Here is a 22,911-nt window from a genome sequence, read left to right as displayed (position 1 = left end):
GGAAGCCCCGAGTCATACAGTTTTTATCCTACCTTATACTCAAGGAGTTTTATAGTTTTGCATTTTACATTTAGGCCTGTGAGTTAAGTTTGGAATTAATTTTTTAAGGGTGTAAGGTTCATGTGTAGATTCATTTTTTTCCATGTGGATGTCCAGTTTGTTGAAGAGCCTGTTTTTGCTTCATGTGTTGCCTTTGCTTTTTTGTCAAAGATCAGCTGAGTATATTTATGTGGGTCTATTTCTAGGCTATTTTGTTCCATTGGTTCTTTTACCAATACCACACTGTTTTGATTATTGTAGTTTTGTAGTAAATCTTGAAGCCAGGTAGCATCAGTTTTCCAACTTTGTTCTTCTCCTTCAACATTATGGTACCTATTCTGGTCTTTTGCCTTTTTATATAAACTTTAGAATCAGTTCGTTGATGTCCATACAGTAACTTCCTGGCAATTTGATTGGAATTGCATTGAATCTATAGATCAAGATGGTAAAAACTGACAACTCAAAATATTGAATCTTCCTTTCCATGAACTCTTTCTGTCCATGAATATGGAATATCTCTCCATTTATTTAATTCTTTTTTGATTTTGTTCATAGGAGTTTTGTAGTTTTTCTCATATTGTACATATTTTGTACAATATCTTGTACATATTTTGTTAGATTTATACTTAAACGTTCAAACTTTTGGGAGCTAACATAAATGGTATTGTGTTTTTAATTTCAAATTGCACTTGTTCATTATTGGTACATAGGAAAGCAGTAGACTTTTTGTATATTGTATCCTGCAACTTTGCTATAATCACTTATTAGTTCTAGAAGTTTTTTGGTTGATTCTTTTGGATGTTTAACATAGACAGTCATGTCATCTGTAAACAAAGAGAGCTCTGTGTCTTCCTTTCCAATCTGTATATCTTTTATTTCCTTTTCTTGTCTTACTGCATTAGCAAAGACTTCCAGTATCATGTTGAAAAGGAGTAGTGACAGTAGGAGACAGTGAGAGTAGGAGACAGTCTTGCTTTGTACCTGATTTTAGTTGGAAAACTTCCAGTTTCTCACCATTAAGTATGATGTTAGCTGTAGGTTTTTTTGTATCTAGTCTTTGTCAAGATTTTTAATTGACTTCTTAGCTCTGGAAAAAGAAGAAACAAGCTGATTAAAAATCTTGACAGAGGAATATAAGCAGTTAAATATCCTTGATAGAAGAAAATAAAATCTAAAAATAAGTTGTTCAGAGAGAAAAGAGGGCAGGCACCATTCTGGTTTTTAAAAACAAAAGAAAACCATAAAAATATCTTTGGGAATAACTGAGGATTTGGGCTTTTTCAGCAAATTTTCCTATGTCCTGCAGAATATAAGATTTTGTTTGAAAAAGTTCCTAGCACTCTTGGAGGCAAAAGATTGCCCACATACTGCTCTTTTGGTTGCTCTGCTGCCAGATGAAGTGAACTAGCAATAAGGAACGTTTTCTTCTGTTCTTTTTTTGTATGACTAGTTTTCATGTATATAATCTGTAAATACATATATTGTAAGTATGTAGAAAAAGATGTGGCCATGTAAACATGGAACTTAACAGTTGTATGTTACATGTGGGAAGTGAGATGTAGAACAGAATGAAGTAGAACTTTGAGTTTTTTCTCTATATACTTCTATATTTGAGCTTTAAAAAAAGAATTATTTGTTCTTTTAGCAATTAAGATCAGAAAGGGAAAAGTATGGGAAAATAAATTATTTAAAAAAGACCTTAATACTGTTGAAATCCGTATGATTTAAGGTAGATTTTTAAAAAGTGGAGATGTAGAACTGACGGTGGTAACAAATTATATGTCTGAGATTACAATATGACTTTTAGAAATATTAAAGTGTTCTATATTACCTTGTTAACTGAATTACTGACTCCAAGACCTTGAAATATAGAATATTCTATGTAATGGCTCGATGGTTTTGAGTATTTCAGATGGCTCCTTGCCTATAAATATCTTTAGTCAGTGTAGTTCTAAAGTGTGCTCATTTTCAACTTCTCTAGTTGGATTTAATTTCCTCCAACCACAAAGATTAGGCAAAATGTACCACTCCCAATCTTCCCAATCCCAAGTGAATTTTCTGGGGTTTTGTTGATCTTGAATAATGACAACTATTATTTTTTGCCTCTCTTTTTTGCCTCTTAGGGATTTTTTGCCTCTATTTTTTGATGGATTTTTTTCCCCCTCTACTTTAAGATAGAAATATGCAAAGGTCAATGTTAGTATTTTACTGATAACTAACCTTAAATATTCTTATTTATCTGTATCGTTCTTCTCATTTAGCTTATTCCATAAGTCAACTACATATTTGGAAGAAATCAACTTTTCCCTTATTTATTAGAATTTGTCCTTTTTTTGTGTGTGTGTTGTGATGTGTTTAGAATAGTTATAGGCCAAATTCCTGCCCTCCATTCTAGTGGAGGTTACAGAAAATCAACACATAAAGAAATAAATAATTTCAAATAGTGCTAAGAAAGGAGTGATTAGTGTTGGTATGGCCCTAACATATGGAGTTGGGCAATATTACAACTGGAGGACTACATACCAAAATGTTTAAATGTTTGAAAGTATGGATCAAGCTACATCTTTAGTGCAGCCTTAGTTCCAACGCTGCATCCTGAGTTCCCAGGAACCTGAATCTTTAAGACCCACAGGCTAAAGCAGCTACTTTCTTCTGGTCAGCCTTTCCACTTGCTAGTCTGATTACTAGCATGGGTCTGCTAGGGCAGGGCGGGACAGGGATGATTGGGTGGTGCCTGGACCCATCTAAAACAGTATATGAACTGATCCTGTCAATTCGCAGGAATCTCGTTAACCTTGCCAGCTTCTTTCTTTTCCAACTCAAGACTTCCAGGAAGTCCTAAGTTCTTCCCCAAATTGTACTACCCAAGAAGGGAGGAAAGAAGGGATGGAGGTATTTGGGAAACTTGGCTTGCCTGGGCAATCACTTTGGTGAATTTAGGACAGCCAGGTTTAACTGATTAAAGATTTTATAAGTAGCCACTCTTTCTAGGATTTCTCAGGGCAGAAGCTGTGGTGATTTTCTCCTTTCTCCACATATACTAGGTCACTCTCAGTTCTTTATCCTCTGGCCTGGGGGCCTCCTTCAGCTAGCACCTCTCCCTTTTGAGTAACTGCCACTTACTCAATTGCTAACGGAACTTTAAAAAACTTCCTTACAAAGGCTGAAAGGGGAAAAAAAGTTTTTGTTTTAGTGATTATGATATGCAGTGTTCTCTAAAGTGCAGGCCCCTGCCAGGTCTAAGGGTGATACTGGACTGAGAGTGGAGTTGACCCTAGACTGCTCTTTTATGTGCCTCTTTGACTTCCCCCTGTCCTGCTATCTGAGTCCTCCCAGATCCCAAATCAATTTTTAAAAACTTGTATATTTGTTTAATTTGTAAAACTAAACTGGTAACCCTTGGGACACCTATGTCTGAAGTAGGCTCCAAATGAAAATGAACTTTTTTCCCAAAGGTTTTTTTTTTTTTTTTTTCCCAAAGGTTTTTAATAAGAGTTTAAGCAGCAATGATTAATTTTCCTGCCCCCCCGCAGCCCCCCCAAACAAAGAAACACCAAAACAAAGGCAAACTGTATACAGAGTTGTTGCCGATTTGAATACTAGCTTAAAAGTTATATTTTCCTCCTTACAGGTGTGAAAGTTGCGTGGACTTACTCTTTGTGAGAGGAGCTGGAAACTGTCCTGAGTGTGGCACTCCACTTAGAAAGAGCAACTTCAGGGTACAACTCTTTGAAGATCCTACTGTTGACAAGGAAGTTGAGATTCGGAAAAAAGTGCTAAAGATGTAAGTGTTAATGTTTGAATGATTCAGTTCACAAAGAGGACTTTAACAATTATTTCTGTAATTGATATAATTATTTACTTGTAGAAATGTGGACAGTTTGACAAGTGAATAAGTATAAATTCATTTATGTAATTGTTCAATGTTAAAAAAAATTATTAAGGTCTTAGAGAACTCAGTAATATTCATTATCTAATCTTTTTTTTTATTTGTCTGCGTCAGGTGTTAGTTGAGGCATGTGGGATCTTTTCTTGCGTCCCGCAGGCTCTTCGTTGTGGCGTGCGGGCTTCTCTCTAGTTGTGGCGTCTGGGTTTTCTCTTCTCTAATTGTGGCATGCAGGCTCCTGAGTGCGTGGGCTCTGTAGTTTGTGGAACGCGGGCTCTCTCTAGATGAGCGTGCGAGCTCAGTAGTTGTGGCGTGCGGGCTTAGTTGTCCCACTGCATGTGGGATCTTAGTTCCCCTACCAGGGATCGAACTACCGTCCCCTGCATTGGAAGGTGGATTCTTTACCACTGGACCACCAGGGAAGTCCCTAATTATCTAATCTTTGTTAGAGAAGTGTAAATCTTTTTTATTAAAAAATTAAAAAAAATTTTTTGGCCACTCCATGCAGCTTGCAGGATCTCAGTTCCCTACCAGGGATGGAACCTGGACCATGGCAGTGAAAGCCCAGAATCCTAACTACTAGGCCATCGGGGAACTCCCAGAGAAGACTAAATCCTCCAAATTGATGGCTTCACAATTTATTTGCTTTATTTATTCTTTAATTTAATTAGTAAATATATACTGAGTACCTATTCTGTTCGAACAGTGTTATACATATTAGGCCCTCGAAAGGCTTACAGTACAGTAGCTTGGATAGCATAGACATAGACAGTAAAACAGGCAAACAAAACAAATATGTGATTATACATTGAGAAAAATGCTATGAAGTTAGGGACTGAATGTTGTTGTGAGTCAGTGATGTAAGGTAAGGCCTGAGGAGGTAACATTTAAGTTGAGATTGAAAGCTATTAGAGAAAAATCAGCATTAGCTACAATTTATTTTGATAGATCTCTGTGTGTATGTGAGTACATAAATATTTCTAATATTCTTTGTCACTTATGATTTAATTTTTTACTTTTTGTTAATAGTTTTGGATTTCATTTTATCTGTACTTTTGTTATAAGCCACTTTATTGTTTTTTATTTATTTTTTCTTTCTTTTTAAACATCTTTATTGGAGTATAATTGCTTTACAATGGTATGTTAGTTTTTTAGGTTTAAAGAATTAATATCTATCTAGGTGGTCTACATTTCAACATTGGTCACCAATGTTTTAGTGGCATCTTTCTAGGTACTTTACTAGATAAAGTGTTACTTTATCAATACCCCAAGCTACTCTTTTAGTTTTTGGATTGCTTATGGGAGATAGTCTCTCTTAGATACTTTTCTTTTTCATTAAGCCCTCTTGTTTCCTAATTCTTCACAGGCACACTTATAATATTTATAGATTTTCTTGATCTAGCATCCTTTAGACTGTAACTGTCATGAAAAACAGGCAGGTGTCTTTTTATTTATTTATTTATTATTTTTTAGAGAAACATTTTATTTGTTTATTTTATTTTTTAAAATTTATTTATTTTTGGCTGTGTTGGGTCTTTGTTGCTGCACTCGGGCTTTCTCTAGTTGCGGCGAGTGGGGATTACTCTTCTTTGTGGTGCACGGGCTTCTCATTGCAGTGGCTTCCCTTGTTGCGGAGCATGGGCTCGTGGGCTCAGTAGTTGTGGTGCACGGGCTCAGTTGCTCCGCGGCATGTGGGATCTTCCTGGAGCAGGGATTGAACCCGTGTCCCCTGAATTGGCAGGTGGATTCTTAACCACTGTGCCACCAGGGAAATCCCAGGAAGGTGTCTTTTTAATTAATTTTAGCTTTCTGGAAATTAGTGACTCTATTTATTAGAAGTAAACAATATCATAATTCCAATGATAGACCTTGTTTAAGCTCATTTCCCATTTCTTCAGTGTCCTAATTTCTTTATTTTTCCCTTAAGTCTTAGGATTTTACGTGTTGTACCATTCTTTCCTGATTCTACTCCTTCTCTGTAGTCATAAGAATTTAAGAACAACATTCTTGCTGTAGTTACAAACCTGGTGTCAAGAAAACTGTTTTACGCTGTAAGCAGTCCTTTTTTATGTATCATGTATGAATTAGTAAGAACAAACAAACCAGTTAGTTACTATTGAAAGCAAATGATATGGAATATGTTCATTTTTTTCTTCTCTTAAAGATACAATAAAAGGGAAGAAGACTTTCCTAGTCTAAGAGAATATAATGATTTCCTGGAAGAAGTGGAAGAAATTGGTATGTTTTTAATGCTTATACTTTTGGTGTGCCAGCCTGTGTGCTTTTATCTTTTAGATGCCTAGGAGAACATCTCATATAAAAGTCTCTGACAGGTTTTGTTGTGGTAGCTGATGTTTACCTAATTATTTTGCATTGCACTTAAAGGACATACTTAAGTAATAAACATTTTGTCTTAGGAAAAATATGACTAATAGAGGTACTACTACTTTATAGCTGGGAAGCAAGGCTGTATGTGTATATATCATCTATACATTGATGATGTATTAGAGTAAACAAGAAAAAAATATTCAGTTTTTTAAGAAATAGGGTTTCCATGGTGACTAAAGCCATATGTTGTTTATCATCATTTATGCTTCTGTGCATGCAGTAATTTGAAAATACTTTGAAGCAGTTGACTGTTGAAGTGGCATTCTATTATTCAATGTTATTCTAGAATCTGAAGTTAGAGTAATCTTAGTGCTTATTCTTTCTATTGTGATTAGTCAAAAAGAAGCGTTCATCAAAAGAAAGTATTGTTTCTGTTTTTTTAATGAGATGTCACAGATGTTAAAAAGTCTGAATTTGTTACACATCAATTAAAATAATTAATGCTGTTTTTTAAAGACTTGCCATAATATTACTCATCATAGGTTTGGAAATAATACAAAAATTAGAGACTATGAAAATTAGAACAAGATTAAGAGAATTAAACAGTTATCTTTTTATTCTTCTCTCAAACCTGATAACCAAGCTATACTCACATTATTTCGTATTTAAAATATGATTATAATAAAATTTATCATTCTTTAAAATATTTATATATGGTAAATATTTAGAAAATTCAAATTCCTGAGGAATGGAGTATTCTAGTTCCTTTAATTTCTTTATTAACTAAGAAAAACCCAGAAAATCTTTTGTTTCACCTGCTATTGAAACTTTTCTAAAATATCTAAGTTCATTTATTATATCATAGCAAGTAGCATGTACAGACATAAGTTAGGCTTTTTCTGGGATCTTTTAGTGCCTTGGAGCCATTGCTTTTTAATTCTAATTGTATTCATTGTACTTTGTATGTAGTCTTAGCAACCATGAATGGCTATGAACTTTAGCTGAAAAGATGGTAGAATTCGGAGTGCTAAGACAAAGTAGAAAAGTTAGGATGTAGACTGAGACGATAAACTGAAAACAAATCTGCAAGAATGGGCAAGTGTGCAGGTATGTAGAAATCTGACTATACTTAGATATTTGGTTTAGGACAGGCAGTTGGACACCAAGCAGGAAGACACTTAGCTTACATTTATTCTGAAGGCCGTGTTGTTATTCAAAAGTCTGGTCAGGCAATAAAGGGAAAGGAGATTATAGATGTCACAGAGCAAGTTGAATACATGGTCTCAAGTCCAAGCAGGCAGGTAGGATAATTAAAAGAAACTGATGGACCAAGAAGGTGGGGAAGATGGGATCTTGATTCTGGAACAAGGTTTTAGTTGAGCCATGATTTTAAGAAATACATGTTTTTTGCTATGAAGTTTGAAGATATGAACAACCTGAGGGCCCATAGGTAAAATCGTGTCCAGAAGTGGGAGCTAGGATTGACAGGTAAGAGCATGTCCAGATATTAGGGCTTACAATATGCCATTTTTTCTTTACCAGATAAGAAAGCTGGCTCAGAGCATTTAATCTGAAAGTGATTCTGCTATTATGTATTGATATATTCATGAAGGACTATCTTTAGTTGCATTATGTTGATGCTCTCTTAACAAAACTCCGCTTAATTGACTCATTGGAGTAACTGATATTTCCCAGTCCTTCTGTAACATGTACTGACTGATGATCGAAGCATAATGAATGCATGATGAATCTTGTGCATTAGAAGATTTCTGTGCCTCTGTATTTCTCTCACCAGTTCAGTTATATATCGAGTTGGTTGTACTGGTAACCAAACCTTCTTATGTCAGTTGTACTTGTTATTGTAATTAATTTAATTAAGTAGTTTATAAGATTGGGAAAAATTACAAACCTCTAGAAGGATTCTAGTTCTCAGGTCCTTGGTCCATTTTAAAAAGATGGAAACTGAGCAGTATAAATGACAGGTATGGTTTATACAAGAAGGAAGCACAATTCCCATTAAAAACTGTATCTTGACTGTGTGTTATTACATTAGAGAATGACTATACACTTACTGCATATGCTTTAAGTTAAAATAAAGTGTTTAAGAAGAGTGTATGTATGTTTCCCTTCTTTAACAGACTTTTCTGAGTAATCAGCTACTGATCCTGATCATGTTGGACAAAGAGCAGTTCTGCTGCATTTGAAAATATTGATGAAGTTTGGGACCTCGCTTCATGAACTTATAGTTTATTTTCTGAACTTTAGCTCAATTCAGCAAATAGTAATTGTTCTATGTGAACTATTTACTTGCTGAGGATATATGATCTTTGTGTTCAGTAAGTTCATACTCTAAAGGGGGAGATAATTATGTAATTATAATTTAATGTGAAAGCAGTGTAGGCATTTATAAAGTGTTTCAGGAATATAGATAGCAAAATGGTTAATTCAGCATTAGGAAATAGAGGTAAAGTTTGAACACATTTGAGTTCGATCTTAAAAGATGAATAGTGGTTTACCAGGTAGAAAGAGGATGGAAGGACATTTGTAGCAAAAGACAAAGTCACAGAGATATAAAGGTGTTGAGCATGTTGGGTAATGTAGCAAGTAATCTGTTATAGGTAGGTAGACATGGGGAATGACTAGCAATGAGGTTTGAAAAACAGATTGGACCTGGGTTAATGAGGGCTTTGTAAGCTAGACTGTAAGGGTAAGATTTTATTCTATGGCCAGCCACATACTGTGGTAGTGATGTGGAATATTGACAGGAGATACTCGAGGCTGGGAAACCATTTTTTAGGGGCTGTAGCAGCAATTTGGGTGAGAAATAATGAGTGCTTAGAGTAAGTAGTAACTGAGGGAGTTAGTCACTAAAATATTTGAGTGACTAATTTCGTGTAGGAAGTGAGGTTAGAAAGAGCAGGCAAGGATGAATTGCAGTATTCTGACCTTGAGCAGTTGCTGGTGTTAATCTAGAAAATAAAAGTGGGAGAACTGGCATTATTTTCCATTGTTTTGTTGGGTAGAGAGTATGGAAATGAGGGTAAGACCAGTTTTAGCCCTCTTAAATTTTGTTAGGGTGTGACTGCACCACTTAGTTATGTGTCATTGTTCTGATTGTTATGGTATAAATAAAACTTTCTTTTTTTTTAAACTTCCTTTTAAAATCTTGTTTCAGTACCTGTGTACTTTGTGTCTTATTCATGCTTTTAAAGGTGATTAGTTGGATGTTTGTGGTATCTGTATTGGCTATCTCTGTGTTAATCAAAAGTATAATTTTGACAACTCTTGAGATAGGCATTTTAATCCCTGTTTTGCATATGGAGAGGGGGCACAGAGAGTTTAAGTATTGTGCTGAAGATCACATTGCTAGTAAATAATGGAGCCAGATTTTGAACATGGGTTTTCCTCTCTCAGAGCCCATGAAAGTGCTTAGTAGTCTCAGAGTAGTTAGTAGTCTGAGTCTAGAACATGGGATGTAGATTGGTAGAATAGTGGGAGATGAGAGAAAAAAGTAGGTTGGAGCTATATTTTGAAGGATCTTAAAGAAGTTTGGAAGGAAGGAAGGAAGGTGAGAGGGTGATTCTGAAGATGGTTAGAGTGAAAGGAATAGAGTTGGTAGGGTGGCTAAGGACTCAGTGTTTGAGGATTTATAAATTGGGGATTGGTCATTTTGTTATATAAATTTCATTATGAATCCTTTGAATATAAAAATTTTAAGTATTAGAATTTCGAATAATGGCATAAAAATTACAGTAGAGGGGGCACACATGAAGGTGAACTTTCTTATAGCATTAATAATAGGCTCTTTTCTGTGGTTATGACAATCTAAACATAAAAATTCTTGTTCCTTTTGGCCTCAGGGATTATCTGAAAGGTTTGTCCTTAGTTTCATAATAAACATTCTTTTGGTTCAGGGTATGCTTATTTTAAAAGGGTGAGAAAGTCCTAAGGGCTTTAATTATAAATTCTGGATGTCAAAAAGACTTCAAAATTGTACTCAAATAACATTAAATCTTTCAGAAAATACAATAGGTTTTTTGTTGGCTTTTAATACTTGACTAAAGGCAGGTCAACCTCTGAGCTAAACTAGTAACCAGATAGATAAAGGGCCAAATGATTGTTACAGAAAATTGTTCCTTTTTCTTCAAGGCTATTATACCAACCTGATTCATTGTGGCATGAATGAGACTTGCTTCTTCTGAAAATGTTCCGAAATTGTAATCCACTTTTATGTTTTTTTTCTTTTTTTTAAAGGAAGAGATTTGTATTACTTATGATTACAATTTGTATCTATTATATTGCTGTTACCTTTGCTTTTTCAATTAAAAATGAAATAAACAAATTAGTTACTTTAGTTTCATTAGAATTCATCATAAAGTTTTTAATAAGCATAAAAGAAAGAAATTGTCTATAAACAGACAGTTTTCACTTAGATTTTAACTTTACTGTTTCTAGGTTCTATTTAATGGGAAGTTTAAATTAGTACATTGTCTAGCTTGCTGATAAATTGTAATTTTTTTTCTTAAACTGCTGTAAACATTCTAGTAGAGTTCAACATAGGATATCAACTTGATTACCTTTACTTGTCAGTAGATTCATACCATAAGAAACAAAGATTTTTTCCTGTAGTTTTACACCTGCTTACTTTGCCATTCTGTATAATTCAGTTCTGTAATTATAAAGCTCATTTAAATTAAATCTATATTTATAAAGATAATTATAAATATTAGCATTGATTTAATTTTGCTTTTTTTTTTGCGCGGTATGCGGGCCTCTCACTGTTGTGGCCTCTCCCGTTGAGGAGCACAGGCTCCGGATGCACAGGCTCAGCGTCCATGGCTCACGGGCCCAGCCGCTCCATGGCATGTGGGATCTTCCCAGACTGGGGCACGAACCCGTGTCCCCTGCATCGGCAGGCGGACTCTCAACCACTGTGCCACTAGGGAAGCCCTGATTTATTTTTTATTTTAGTTTCTTATTGAGTTATAATTAACATGGAATATTGTCTTAGTTTCAGGTATACAACACAGTGATTCTATAATTTTATGCATTATGAAATGATCACTGCAAGAAGACCGGTTCTCATCCATCACTATAGAAAGTAGTTACAGTATTAATGACTATATTCCCTATGTACATTACATCCCTATGACTTACGACTTACTTTAAGCAGGTAGTTTGTACCTCTTAATCAGCTTTACCTATTTTGTCCATTCCCTCGCCCCCAGCATTGGTTTATTTATTTTTTTCCCTTTTGTAATAATTCAACAAGCATTTCTTGAGCTCTTACCAGATGAGAAGTTCCTGTTGTTTTTTAAATAGACTTTATTTTTTAGAGCAGTTTTAGATTCACAGCAAAATTAAAGGGAACGTACAGAGAGTTCCTGTATACCCCTTGTGCCACACATACACAGACCTCCCTCACTATCAACATACCCCACTAGAGTGGTAAATTTGTTACAGTCAATGAACCTACATTGACATATCGTTATCTCCTAAGTCCATAGTTTACATTAGGGTTTACTCTTGGTGTTGTACATTTTATGGGTTTGGATAAATGTATAATGGCATGTATCCACCATTATAGTATTGTATAGAATAGTTTTGCTACCCAGAAATTCCTCTGTGTTCTGCCTGTTTCTCCCTCCTTCCCCCGAATCCCTGGCAACCACTGATCTTTTTACTGTCTCCGTATTTTTGCCTTTTCCAGAGTGTCATATAGTTGGAATCGTACAGTATGTAGCCAAATTGTTTTCTTTCTCATAGTAATATGCATTTAAGTTTCCTCCATGTCTTTTCATGGTTTTGTAGCTTATTATTATTACTGTTATTATTTGGTGCTGAATAATATCCCATTGTCTGGATATATTATAGTTTATTTATCTTTTCAAACTACTGAAGGACATCTTGATTGCTTCCATGTTTTGGCAATTATGAATAAAGCTGCTGTAAACATTTGTATGCAGCCTTTTGTGTGGACATGGTTTTTAACTCCTTTCAATAAATACCAAGGAGGGCAGTTGCTGGATTGTATGATAAGAGTATCTTTCGTTTTGTAAGAAACTGTCAGACTGTTTTCCAAAGTGCTGGGCCATTTTGCATTCCCACTGCAGTGTATGAGAGTTCCTGTTGCTCACATCCTTGCCAGTATTTGGTGTCATCATGTGTTGGTTTTTGCCCATTCTAATGGGTGTATAGTGAAAGTTTTTTACTTAAATGCTGGGAGTGATAAAGCAGAATCAGTCCTAGAATCTGCCCTCAAGGACCACTCTATTAGGTCAAATAGATAGGTACATTGAAAATAATTATACAGGGTAGAAAGTGGATAAATACAACCAGAATGATATTACATAATCTGTTGTGAGCATTCAGGGGTGGAGAGATGTAGGGGATTTCTAACTGCAAAGTGAGTTATAGAATTCAGGGATGGAGGATGGAGAGGATTTGCACCTGCAAAGTGAGTTATGAGGAAGAGCTGCTGATTAAGCTGGATATAGAAGGGTAGCCAGATACAGATATTCACAGTTGTTCTGGGTTGAGGCTGGTACTAAGATGGGCCCTGTGGGAGCAGTTTGCTCACAGGTATGGAAATAGGAAAGTGTGGCCTGTACAGATGCAGAGAAGTAGCTGAACTGGGCTAGCAGTGGTCTTCAGGCATAGAGAGAAGCAATAAAACTAGCATTGTAGACAAAAGTTCACGCTTTGGAACACAACACTGTGAATCAACTATACTCCAATAGAAATTAAAAAAAAATTTCAGGCTTTGGAATCAGCCTAGGTTAAAATCCTGTTTCCAACATTTACTATACCTTGGACATAGTTATTTAATATCTTTAAACCTTATCTGTAAAGTGTAAATGACAGTAGTACCTCACATATCTCATAAGATTATCAGGAGGATTAAGTGATATAATTAGGTCAAATGCTAGATGTAGTGCCTATCACACGTGTTTTATAGATCCTTGAGATGTTTCATAGATACACATGCGCGTACCCACATACACGCGCTATAGAGGTGTTTTTTTTTTTTTTTTTTTTAATTGGGGTATAGTTGTTTTACATCAAGCAGAGTTTTGAGAAGGAGATCACTTCAAGAAGACAAATGAAGGAAAACTACTTTGGTTGGATTGCTTCAATCTCTCTTTCCCTTGGTTCTTGAAGAGGCTCTGAGGAATCTGCAAAACTCTCAAAGCAGAGAGGGAAAAGTAATGTAAGAGTTAAGACTGGATTTTTTTCAAGGCATTGTGAATGGAGAAGTGATGATACAGAGATTATAGAAAATATGATGAAGTGCAAAGTAAAGAATGCTGTGTATGTGTATACACATCATGTAAAGTAGAGAGAGATTTTTATATGAGCTGTGAATAATTTTTCCACATTTATAAGAGAAGGAAGTTATTTCTAGTTAGGGGAACCGGGGAGAACTTCATGGAAAAGATAGTATTTGGGTAGACATTTGAAGATTGGGTATATTTTCAAAAATAAGAAAAGGGGATCAGGCATTCTGGGCAATGGTATGATCAAAGGAACTGGACCAGGAAATGTGGGGAACATTTGGGAAATGCACACCTGTCTAGTTTCAAGATAGGTCTTTATTGAGGGGAGATAAAAGTAGTTATAGCCAAATTAGGAAGGGCTCTGAATTCTAAAAGTGTTTGATTTTTTTTTTTTCCTAGTAAAAGGGGGAAGGCAGACGGGATGAGAGAGGACTATAGGATGGTAGAGGTGGAAGGTGATTTGAGGTGTGCTTCAGAAATATTAGTCTTGCAGCATTGTATACTATGGATGGGGTTAGGGAATAGGGAAAGATGCAAAGATTCTGGAGACAGGAAGTTAAATCAGAGATTAAATTATCCAGGGAGAAATAAGATCCTGGCTTGGAGTACTGGCAGGTACATTGAAAATAAGGGCAGTTTTAAAGAGATTTTGGTGGTAGAATCTGTAGTATTTTGCAGCTGGTGCTTACGGAGTGCAAAGGACAGTGGGTCACATGAATGAGATGTTAAATCCTGGTGTCTTAGCATGATAGTCATATCATTAACAGGTAAAGAATTTACAAGGAGGAGTAAATTTGGAGATGTTTATGTGCTGGGTTTTCTAAATTGTACTTTGAGATGGTATCAGCTTTTCCTGGCATTTCTTTGCTTGAAACTGTGGCAAGTTATGAGATTACCCAAGGAACATAGAGGGAGGAAAGAGGGCAAAAGTCAGAATCATGCAGTGTACCTAGAGAGCAAGATGAGGCAGAGATGGAAACAAGAATGGGTAGCTGTAGTAGTAGGAAGGAGATCAGGAGAACATATTAACAAATTAGTCACGAGAAGGACGTGCTGAGGAAAAAAAAGTGATCAGAATTGTTAAGTGGGCATAGATGTTGAGGGTGGTAGAGGTTGTGAAAGATTTTTGGATTTGGTGGCTCAGTGGATGGCTGTTAAATGCAAGGAGTAAATTGTGAGTGGTTGGCAAGGATAGTGGAATCAGAATGGGTCACAGTTGTCTTTCTGAGGGCTGTTGCTAGTTCGGAAATTCTTTCTCTGACTATTTTGTGTTGGAGCCAAAGTGTGATTTATAGGGAATGCCCTATGTTGCATACTAGACAGATTCCCTGGTTTACCACCATTATTATTTTCTTTTCTACTTTGTGATTAAAAAAGCTGGAGCAATAGCTAGAGGGCTGTTGTTTCTCATTTTCTCTCACTTCTCCCAGAGTTTTAAAATTGCATGTAATAGTATTGAGAATTGCTTCTTTTTTTCTACATACTTAAATAAGCCTGGATTTTCAACAATGATTATGATAAATTGATGTTCTGAAATAAGTTGGTCCTTTGAAGAGATAAAAATTAAATTATGGATCAGATTGGTCTTTTGAGTATGTTTAATGGCCTTACTCAACAAAACAGATAACCCTCTATTGGGCTTCCAATATTACTTTTCAACTCTTAGAGACCTAATGCAGAAATCTAGGAACTATTTGAGATGGTTATTAGTTAAATGAAGGAGTGAGATGGGGAAGGAATCTGTAGAAACATGGAGTAAAGCAGAGTTATTTAGGGTAGATCAAACCTGTTTATAGGTCAAGCTGGAGGAAGCAGTGGTAAGTAATTGGAGAAGGGATAGAAGGGCTAATAATGGATGCACAAACATTATGAGGAATCCAAGGGAAGTCTGGATTGAATTATAGAACAGGAGAGACAACGATGATGATCCTTCTTTAGACGGGCTGATACAAACACTGAAAGGGGTAGGGCAGTGGGGCAGTACTTCAAAATATGAATTTATATATACTAAAATAGTTTTTTTGGTTCAGAGTATTATAATAACCTTTTTATTTACATATGTAAACTTAGAAGGGAGTAAGGCATTTATAATTAAAATTATTTTGAGTTGGAATTATAAAAAGATCGTTCTAAGTCACTGAAAGTTTATCACCTATCTGAACATATCTCAGTGGCTTCTCTTACTAAATTATTTCAGTCTTAAGTTTTGGTGCCAGATTTTCCTTTACCTTCCTTGTTAATTTTTGACTCATGTATTTCATAGTTTCCCAGATCTAGACTATATGGTAAATGATTCAAGCTTGTGTCTAGCCATGTTGAGGATCAGAATAAAACCTGTTCTAGTTTGATAATATTTTTTTATTCCTTTGGATAATTTTTCTGTTTCTGGCACATAGATTCTTTTCAGTATTGATTCTGACTAGTATAGTAGGTCCCAGACTTAACTCTTTTTATTTAAAAACTTAAGCAATCTTTTTTATACTTTTACAGTTAAAATGGGCACTATAAAAATCAAATCCAGTGTGATTATGGCAAGCACATATCTTAGGTTTTTTGAGGTGATTCAGATCTTTAGATAGTCTGTGTGATAGTCTGACAGTCTCTCCTTATATTTGGTTCAGAAAACATAGTTGCTGAACTAGAGCTAGTTTCTTAAGCTATAAAGACTGTCAACCTGATGAATTAAGAAATCACTGTGATGAATATTGGTTTTTATTATCTTCTCAAGATTTATGTAAAAACTGTATTTCATGTCAGTGTTTCTTTTCTGATGCAGTTTTCAACTTGACCAACAATGTGGATTTGGACAACACCAAAAAGAAAATGGAGATATACCAAAAGGAAAACAAAGATGTCATTCAGAAAAATAAGTTAAAGCTGGTTGGTTGCTAAGTATTTTCTTCTTTTGTATTAGAGATGAATGCTTCCACATGATCCTTTAAAAAGCTATCTTTCTCTAAAACTAGTTATATTTACAAAGACTTTAGCTGAAATTAATGCCAGAAATACTAATATATGTATATAGGCATATAGGTACGAGGCACACATTACTATAGCAAAGACAGTTTTGATGGCATTGTTAAAATATATCCTGTAAAGGAAAAATAATTATAGACATGCAAAGATTTAATTAACTTACACAATTTAGCTATCATTTCTTCAGTACAACTTGGCTTTCTAGTTTTGGGGGAAAGCAGAGGTAATTGTTTTTGAGGTACTGTATCAGGAATTTGTAATCATTGGTAAAAATGATATAGATATATTTGGATTACATAGCTTGCATTTTCATCTTGTACTTAGAAGGACTTCCTTTTTATAGTCTTTAAGTGTTTCATTTAGGCACTTCTTTCCTGCAATAAAACTCTCAAGGAATTGACATCCTATTCCGTTCATATCCAGCCTGGCTTCCTTAGAAAGGTGTCTCATTTCTGAAAGCATCAGTGTGCCATAAAAATTACTCTCTGCCCAGTAGCCTTCTCTGGGTACATCAGAAGATACATGCAAAATAGGTATGCCCAGGTAACTTGTTGCATTAGCTCTGTTTAAATTAATAAGGTTCTTTTCAAGTGAGTGCTTTTTTCATTTATCATTTTAAAGTAGCAAATAATATTGAGTGTTGAAAGAATAATCTAATTTTAGGCTGGTTATATTATTTTAAAGTAGGAATATCTAATTATTTGAAAACTTTATAATGATAGGTTATTGAATACAGGTGACCCTTGAACAACACAAGTTTGAACTGCACGGGTCCACTTAACACCTGGATTATTTTTAATAGTAAATGCTACAGTACCACACGATGAGAAGTTGGTTGAATCCTTGGATGCAGAACTGCAGATACAGAGGGAACCACTGATAAGGAGGGCAGACTATAAATTATACACAGATTTTCAATTGTGCAAAGGGTCAGCGCCCCAACCCCCTGTGTTGTACAAGCATCAACTTGTATTTTATGTAATGCGTGTTACAGTGACTGCATTTATTCTTCATATTAACGTTTAGCACTTGGATCTATTATAACAAAGGATTTTGGTCAGTAATTCATTATCATTTAGTAATTGGTCATTCTTTGCTGAGCATTTTATCTATTAGTGATACTTACTATCACTGTTTTTGGCATAAATACAGACATAGGACCATATTTTAAGATGGTGCAAATTAACATATATCAGTAACTATGGTATCATTGGGTAGAGACAGTTCTCAAGTGGCCCAAGGAGTGTGGACTATATGACTGATGTCTTTTTGCAAACCTGAGGTAGCAACTTGCCTTTAATGTCTTTGTGAAAGTTGAAGTCTTACTGTTCCAAAATGATCAGAATTGTGTCAAAAAGGAAAAAAAAAAGCAATCTCTTGCATGATTAGGCACATGAAATGACCCATTTCTGACATAGAGAAACTATTACTGAGTTGTCTGCTAACGAGATCTTATTTGTCTCATGGAGCTGGCACCTAGCATCAATTGTGAGCATGGAGAAACTGAATAAAGGTGAACTAATCTTGAAATAGACTCTTAGTGAAGATTAGCTTAATTTTTATCTTCCGTTTTCTGGATTCTCATGAGCAGCAGAGATTGCTGCATAGAATGTCTATCAATTTAGCAAAAAAAACTTTAGTTCAATAAGCATTTGTTGAACGTCTGCTAAACACATAGTATACAAAGATGAATAAGAACCCTGGTTCTGTAGGGACCAGGTAATTTCAGTACAATGACATAGGCACATGGAGAGTTCTGTGTGCTTGCTATTACGGGAATACAGACGAGGGATACCTAATCTGTTCTAGGAAGATTGGGAAAGGCATTCCAGGTGAGATAATGCCTGAATGGAGCTTTGAAGAACAAGTAGAAGTTACCAAGTTGTAGAAGACAGGAAGGGGGTGGGTTGGGAAGCTGCACAAAGACATTCCAGGCAGAAAGAAATCATGAGCAAAGGCAAGACGGCATGGATAATCACAGAGAGCGCTGAGAATTGTAAGTAGTTCTATATTGCCAAGTTCCATAGAGAGTTGAAACTGAAGTAGAAAGAGCCCAGGTAACATAAGGCCTTATGTATTGTGAAAAGTAATTTGGGCTTATATTGACCAGTTGTTTGTATGTTTTAGCAGGTGAACCTTTTCTTCAAATGAAACCTTACTCAATACGTTTGTTGAATCAACAGCGGGAGGACGAATAAGCTTGAATTCCCATCTGCTCAGTCTCTTCTGTAGTGTACCTTAGACATCTTATTAGGGAATTCCCAGGATTCCTTAGAGTAATGTTATAGAAACCTAGCTGTTAATGATTGTCATTGAAGGGTATTAAGCAAAGTGATAATAAAGTATTGTCCTTATTAGAATAGATTTATTGCTTTTGTGGAGGTTGAATTTGAGAGGATCAAACCTGGAGTTTAGGAGGCCAATGGGAGGTTATTGCAGTCTTGTAGGCGAGTTCAAAGGTGACTTAAACAAGGAATGGAGAGGTAGGGATGAATTCGAGAAATGTTTTGAGTTTGAAATAGCAAGTCCTAATGATGGATTAGAAGTGGGAGGTAAAGGTTGATTGGGTAAGGTGGTGCCATTAATGGGGAGAAAACAGAGACCTTCTAGTCTTTCAGCCTGCTTCCCTTCTCCCAGTCCAATACCTTCTTTGTGCCCCCAATGTTTGATTTTTAATGACAGCTACTTTCCCAGTTATTCAATCAGCTAGCTAGCCAACCAATATTTATTGAGGCTTTCTATTTTCAAAATACTTAAATACAGTGAGAAAATTGAGGCTACCAGTTTCTCATTGACAAAGCCAATAGACTCTTTGTTGGTCTGAATGTCATTTGGTCTGTAGGCAGGGCAGTATTTGATGCAGGCTTCTCCCTTGATGGTGAAACTCTTCCTTGACTTCTGTGGGGCCACTCCATTCTCTTCATCCTGCTGCTCTCACCTTCCTCTTTCATCCTTCTGAGAGGCTTCTCTTTCCTTTCTGTTTCTTAAACACTTGGATTCCTCTCGGTGCTTCTATTTTAGAGTTAATCCTTTACACTGATTACTCTCAAGTGTTTCTGCAGCCCATTGTTTTCCTCCTGAGCTCCAAGAATTATATGTGATACGTCCATATATCTGTAATTGGTTAATCGACATTTTTTCTGGATGCATTAAAGGCATTTGTGATTCAGCATTCCAGAACGGAATTTTTTTTTCCTTCCAGTTTTATTGAGCTGTACATAATTGACATATGGCACTATGTAAGTTTAAGGTATACAGCATAATGATTTTACTTATATATCTCATGAAATGATTATCACAATAAGTTTAGTAAACATCCATCATCATATAGATACAAAATAAAAGAAAAAAATTTTTTCCTTATGGTGAGAACTCTTAGGATTTACTCTCTTAAGAACTTTCATATATGCAGCAGTGTCTATTATATTTATCATGTTGTACATTGCATCCCTAGCTAATCTTATAACTGGAAGTTGGTACCTTTTGACTACCTTTGTCCAGTTCCTCCTCCGCCTAGCCCCTGCTTCTGGTAATCACAAATCTGATCTCTTTTTCAGTGATTTGTTCGTTCGATTTTGTAGTATAATTGACCTACAACATTGTTTTAGTTCCTGGTGCACAACATAGTGATTGGATATTTCTATACATTTCAAAATGATCACCATGATAAGTCAAGTTACCATTTTGATTGTATGGTTACCATCATGATACAAAGATACTGCATTCCTGTTGACTGTATTCTCCCACACTGTATATTTCGTACCTGTGACTTATTTATTTTGTAACTGGAATTTTGTACCTCTTGATCTTCCTCACCTATTTCTCTCATTTCTCATCCCCCCTCCCCTCTGGCAACCACCTGTTTGTTCTCTGTATCTGTGACTCTGTTTTGCTGTTTTTGTTCACTGGTTTTGTTTTTTAGATTCCAAAGTAAGTGAAATCATACAGTATTTGTCTTTCTCTGTCTGACTAATTTAACTTAACATAATACCATCTAGGTTAATCCAAATGGCAAGATTTCATTCTTTTTTTATGGCCGAGTAATATTGGATTGTATATATGTATATATATATCTCTATATATATCTATATCTCACATCTTTTTTTATCCATGCTTCTATTATTGATGGGTACTTAAGGTGCTTCCATTATCTTGGCTATTGTAAATAATGCTTAAATGAACATTGGGATGCATATATCTTTTCAAATTAGTGTTTTTATTTTCTTTGGATAAGTACCCAGATTTGCTGGATTGTATGGTAGTTCTGTTTCTAATTTTTTGAGGAAGCTTATTGTTTTCCATAGTGTCTGCACCAATTTACATTCCCACCAAGAGTGCGCTAGGGTCCCCTTTTCTCCACATCCTTGACAGCATTTGTTATTTGTTTTCTTTTTGATTGTAGCCATTCTGACAGGTGTGAGGTGATATCTCATTGTGGTTTTGATTTGCATTTCCCTGATGATTAGTGATGTTGAGCATCTTTTCCTGTGCCTTTTGGCCATCTGTATGTCTTCTCTGGAAAAAAGTCTATTCAGGTTCTTTGCCCATTTTTTAATCAGGTTGTTTGTTTTTAAAAGATTATTTATTATTGTTTTCTTGGGCTGCGTTGTGTCTTTGTTGCTGCGCGGGCTTTCTCTAGTTGCGGCGAGGGGGGGCTACTTCATTACGGTGTGCGAGCTTCTCATAGCAGTGGCTTCTCTTGTTGCGGAGCACGAGATCTAGGCACGTGGGCTTCAGTAGTTGCAGCACGTGGGCTCAGTAGTGGTGGCTCACAGGCTCTAGAGCACAGCTCAGTAGTTATGGCGTACGGGCTTAGTTGCTCTACGGCATGTGGGATCTTCCTGGACCAGGGATTGAACTTGTGTCCCCTGCATTGGCAGGCGGATTGTTAACCACTGCACCACTGGGGAAGTCCCAGGTTGGTTGTTTTTTGATGTTGAGCTCTGTGAATTCTTTGTATATTTTGGATATTAACCCCTTATCAGATTTATAGTTTGCTAAGACTGACATTAAAGACCATACTACCAGTGTTTTCTTCTAAGAGTTTTATGGTGTCAGGACTTACATTTAAGTCTTCAGTCCCTTTGGAGTTTATTTTTGTATATGGTATGAGAAAGTTGTCCAGTTTAATTCTTTTGCATGTAGCTGTCCAGTTTTTACAAAACCATTTATCGAAGAGGCTGTCTTTTCCTCATTATATATTCTTGCCTCCTTTGTCATAGATTAATTTCCCATATAAGTGTGGGTTTATTTCTGGGCTCTCTATTCTGTTCCATTGATCTTTGTTTTTGTACCAGTACCATAATTTTTTGAAGATTGTGGCTTGGTATTATAGTTTGAAATCAGGGAGTGTGATACCTCCAGCTTTGTTCTTCTTTCTCATGATTGTTTTGGCTACTTGGGGTCTTTTGTGTTGCCATACACAAAAAGAATTATTTGTTCTAGTTCTGTGAAAAATGCCATTGGTATTTTGATAGGGATTGCATTGAATCTGTAGATTGCCTTGGGGTAGTATGGCCATTTTAACAATATTAATTCTTCCAACCCATGAGCACAGTATATCTTTCCATTTGTTTGTCTTGTCTTCAGTTTCTTTTGTCAGTGTATTATAGTGTTCTCTGTACAGGTCTTTTACCTCCTTAGTTAGATGAATTCCTAGGTATTTTATTCATTTTGATACAGATGTAAATGAGATTAATTTATCTTTCTGATAGTTTGTTGTTAGTGTATAGAAATGCAACAGATTTCTATATACTAATTTTGTATCCTGAAAGTTTACTGAATTCATTGATGAGTTCTAATAGGTATTTTGTTGGCATCTTTAGGATTTTCTATATACAGTATCATGCCATCCGTAAACAGTGACAGTTTTTCTTCTTCCTTTCCAATCTGAATTCCTTTTATTTCTTTTTTTGTCTGATTGCTGTGGCTAGGACTTGTGGTACTATGTTATAAATAAAAGTGGCAAGAGTGGGCATCCTTGTCTTGTTCCTGATCTCAGAGGAAATGCTTTCAGCTTTTCACTGTTGAGTATGATATTAGTCATGGGCTTGTCATATTTGGCCTTCATTATGTTGAATTATGTTCTCTGTGCCCACTTGTTTAGAGTTTTTATCATAAATCAATGTTGAATTTTATCAGAAGACCTTTTTGCATCTATTGAGATGACCATATGCTTTTTATTTTTCAATTTGTAAATGTGGTGTATCACATTGATTGATTTGTGGATGTTTAACCATCCTTGCACCCCTGGGATAAATTCCACATGATTATGTTATATAATCCTTTTAATGTATTGTTGAATTTGGTTTGCTAATATTTTGTTGAGGATTTTTGCATCTACGTTCATCATAATTGAACGTATTTTTCTTTTCCTTTTTTTTTTTTTTTTTTTTTTTTTTTTTT

The 22,911-nt window shown here is 35.6% G+C and overlaps 1 protein-coding gene across 1 annotated transcript in view; it reads left to right on the top strand.

Annotated features, from left to right (window-relative positions):
* MNAT1 (MNAT1 component of CDK activating kinase) overlaps positions 1-22,911 on the top strand; it is a 210,978-nt gene that overhangs the window by 42,631 nt on the left and 145,436 nt on the right. The window contains exons 2-4 of the mRNA XM_024748460.1: positions 3,671-3,823; positions 6,090-6,163; positions 16,307-16,410. Coding sequence (XP_024604228.1) covers positions 3,671-3,823; positions 6,090-6,163; positions 16,307-16,410 — 331 coding nt within the window. The remainder of the gene's footprint in view (positions 1-3,670; positions 3,824-6,089; positions 6,164-16,306; positions 16,411-22,911) is intronic.

The sequence above is a fragment of the Neophocaena asiaeorientalis genome, unplaced genomic scaffold, assembly GCF_003031525.2.
Source record: "Neophocaena asiaeorientalis asiaeorientalis breed wild unplaced genomic scaffold, Neophocaena_asiaeorientalis_V1.1 scaffold698, whole genome shotgun sequence".
Taxonomy (NCBI): Eukaryota; Metazoa; Chordata; class Mammalia; order Artiodactyla; family Phocoenidae; genus Neophocaena; species Neophocaena asiaeorientalis.
Note: the sequence above shows the minus strand (reverse complement) of the source record. Positions and strands in the feature narration are given on the sequence as shown.